At 36.4% G+C, this 2748-nt stretch overlaps 1 protein-coding gene across 1 annotated transcript; it reads right to left on the bottom strand.

Annotated features, from left to right (window-relative positions):
- Positions 1–481: 481 nt before the first annotated feature.
- Positions 482–1432, bottom strand: LOC108777409 (uncharacterized). Its single transcript, XM_018544286.1, has one exon. The coding sequence runs from the start codon at positions 1430–1432 to the stop codon at positions 482–484; it is 951 nt and encodes a 316-aa protein (XP_018399788.1).
- Positions 1433–2748: the final 1316 nt, after the last annotated feature.

Genomic DNA, 2748 nt, shown 5'->3' with positions numbered 1-2748 from the left:
TCAACCAAAATAGTCAACCAAGCATTGCGGCTTACCTTAAGATTTAACATGCATATTTGTGTATTTAATCTTTAAAGTTGGGATTTTGTTAAGGGGGGCAAGCCCCCCGAACCCCCCTTGAGTGCCTTCTGCTACCATGCCGCCTTCTACGATATTATAGTTAAGAGATGTATAATAAGAGTCTGCAATTGCTGCTCAACCCATGACACAGATCAAAGTATCAGTATGATCTATTCAACTTGAAAAAAAATATCACTTCTTTGAAAACAAAAGACTCTTCCTCTTTCTATTAGTTTCGGTATAAATCCAAAATTCTACCTACTCACGCACTTCACCACGAGAAGGTCGGAAAGAGGTCTTAGAAGTGCATTTTTTTGTATTTTTTTGTATTTTTTTGTATTTTTTTGTATTTTAAAATTTTTTTTGTTTTTTATATTTAACTTTTGTTAAAATCTTTATTAATTCAATATAAGCACATTTCTTACGTACATTCTGATCTTTGAAACGTACATACCCAGGATAAACTGTTTTTATGTCTTTGTGCAAATGGATCTGCACCTAATTTCTTAATTCGGCGTCGCCACAAGAATTCACATAAATGCTCGTCAAGCTTGTTTTTGTGAATTCCACCCCGAGATAGAAAACGTCGCATTGCACGCCATGAGAACTCTATATTTTGGGTATGTGCACCAGTTTCACTATTTACAAATTCAACCGAGTGATTAACTGTTAGATGCACATACCCATGAGCTTCAAGATCAAAGTAGCCCTTCCAACAATCAGTGTGGATCTCTGTCCCTACTAACACATGTTTCTGAATTAATTGTAGTAAGGTATCTTTATCCCGTTTGTTTTCAGGACAGATCTCCAACCGATAGTTTTCAGGACTACCTCGCTCTATGAAGCCCAATATCCAGGATCCTTCAACAACCCGGCCACGTTGATACTTTCGCCTACCGATTTTACATTCGTCGATTTCCACAACTTTCCCTTGACCGCCATTTTTGCCTTCAAATTCAAATTCGTTATCAAGGGAAATCATGCAAATTTCACGACAGAATGAAAATCGGTCGGCGATAGTTTCAGTGGAAACTGTTTGATCTTCGATGACACTGCTTTCCCGGATGGTCTGTTCAAAATTGACGCCAACAGAAAAGCAGTATGTTATAAAAACGCATGTGGCTACAAGGGTATGGCAATGCTCGAACCAAGTATTCTCTGTCACAGTTTTAGAATGGAACTTTGTCCCTTTTTTTGAACGACATACAAATTCCCCACAGACTAATCTATCTTCATATAAAATCATTGCTTTTTTATGTTTAGCGCAGTATCTTTCTTTGGGTATTAAACCAACAGTTCGAACCCATTCTAAAGTTGACTCCCGATTTGACAAAATACGACCTAATTTGAATAAATTATACTTCTCATCCATTATTCTGCTTTTAAGGTCGACGGAGGAGCAGCAAACACCACTGAGGTAGGTATGAACTATAATCGATTATGGAACTGAAATATATTTTGCTTTTTTCAGGTCGACGGAGGAGCAGCAAACACCATTGAGGTAGGTATGGACTGTAATAGCCAAATGTGATATTTGATTCTATGTTTAATAACACAGCCACACAAAGAAAAAAAAAATTCTGATCTGGAGATCTGAAAATGTTTATTATATGTTTTTGGTTGATTGGATGATTATTTTCTATTTTTCTCTAAAAATAATAAATTTTAAAAAAAAATGTATAGTACATAAAAGTTGTATTTTTATGAGATCTACAACTTTTGTAAAAAACATTGGTAATTGTTCACTTTAGGGGAGCCACCTCCAATGACCTTGACCTTGACATATGTTGTCATCCTCTTCCATTGTAGGCTCCACCATATCTTCGCATGTACCACCTGGCACGACTTTGCCCACGCCCGCGGCCTCGTCGATAGTAAGCTTTAAAAAAAAGAGAAAATATATCAATGTTGTATATATATTATATAATCAAATTTGTAATCCACTTTTTTTATAATTCACTTTTTTAAGTGTAATGAGAGATATGATATTATTTAATAATATAAAAAGAATACCTCTTTGTTGATGTAAAAGCAGCTCGTTGCTGCTGTTGTTGCTGCTGCTGCTGCTGCTGCTCCAGCTGCTTCGGCTGCTGTTGCTGCTGCTGCTGCTGCTACCGCGGCTGCTGTTGCTGCTACCGGGGCTGCTGCTTCTGCTGCTGCCGGGACTGCTGCTTCTGCTGCTGCCGGGACTGCTGCTTCTGCTGCTGCCGGGACTGCTGTTGCTGCTCCAGCTGCTTCGGCTGCTGCTGTATTTGATGCAGCTGCTTCTGCTGCTGCATCAACTGCTCCTCCAACTTTTTTTGTTGCTGCAAAATTTGCAGCATCGTTTTTTGGATATTATCCAGTGTTGGAGGAGACTCTTCTAAGAGTATCCTCTCAACTGCATCAATTACTTCTCCTAAAATAATTAAAAGAATTATGCAAAATTATATATTTAAAATGAAATGTATGATTAAAAGATGTGTAATACTTACGTGACATGTCGAAAAGATCTAGCGTTGACGGCTGTGAAGTTGTCACATAGTGAAATTGTATTCGCACTTGCATATGTCACCAGGAACGACGTAGAAAATTATTAAATTATTTAAAAAATTAAAAATTTTTACATAAAAAATAATCAAATGAAATATTATATAATTAAAAAAAAATATATATATATAATATATTAATATATATATATAATATAAA

This window comes from Cyphomyrmex costatus, unplaced genomic scaffold, assembly GCF_001594065.2.
Source record: "Cyphomyrmex costatus isolate MS0001 unplaced genomic scaffold, Ccosl1.0 scaffold1145, whole genome shotgun sequence".
Lineage (NCBI taxonomy): Eukaryota > Metazoa > Arthropoda > Insecta > Hymenoptera > Formicidae > Cyphomyrmex > Cyphomyrmex costatus.
Note: the sequence above shows the minus strand (reverse complement) of the source record. Positions and strands in the feature narration are given on the sequence as shown.

What these genes read in the sequence shown, in the direction of transcription:
- LOC108777409 (XM_018544286.1), bottom strand. Translation starts at nt 1,432, where the DNA reads ATGGATGAGAAGTATAATTTATTCAAATTAGGTCGTATTTTGTCAAAT.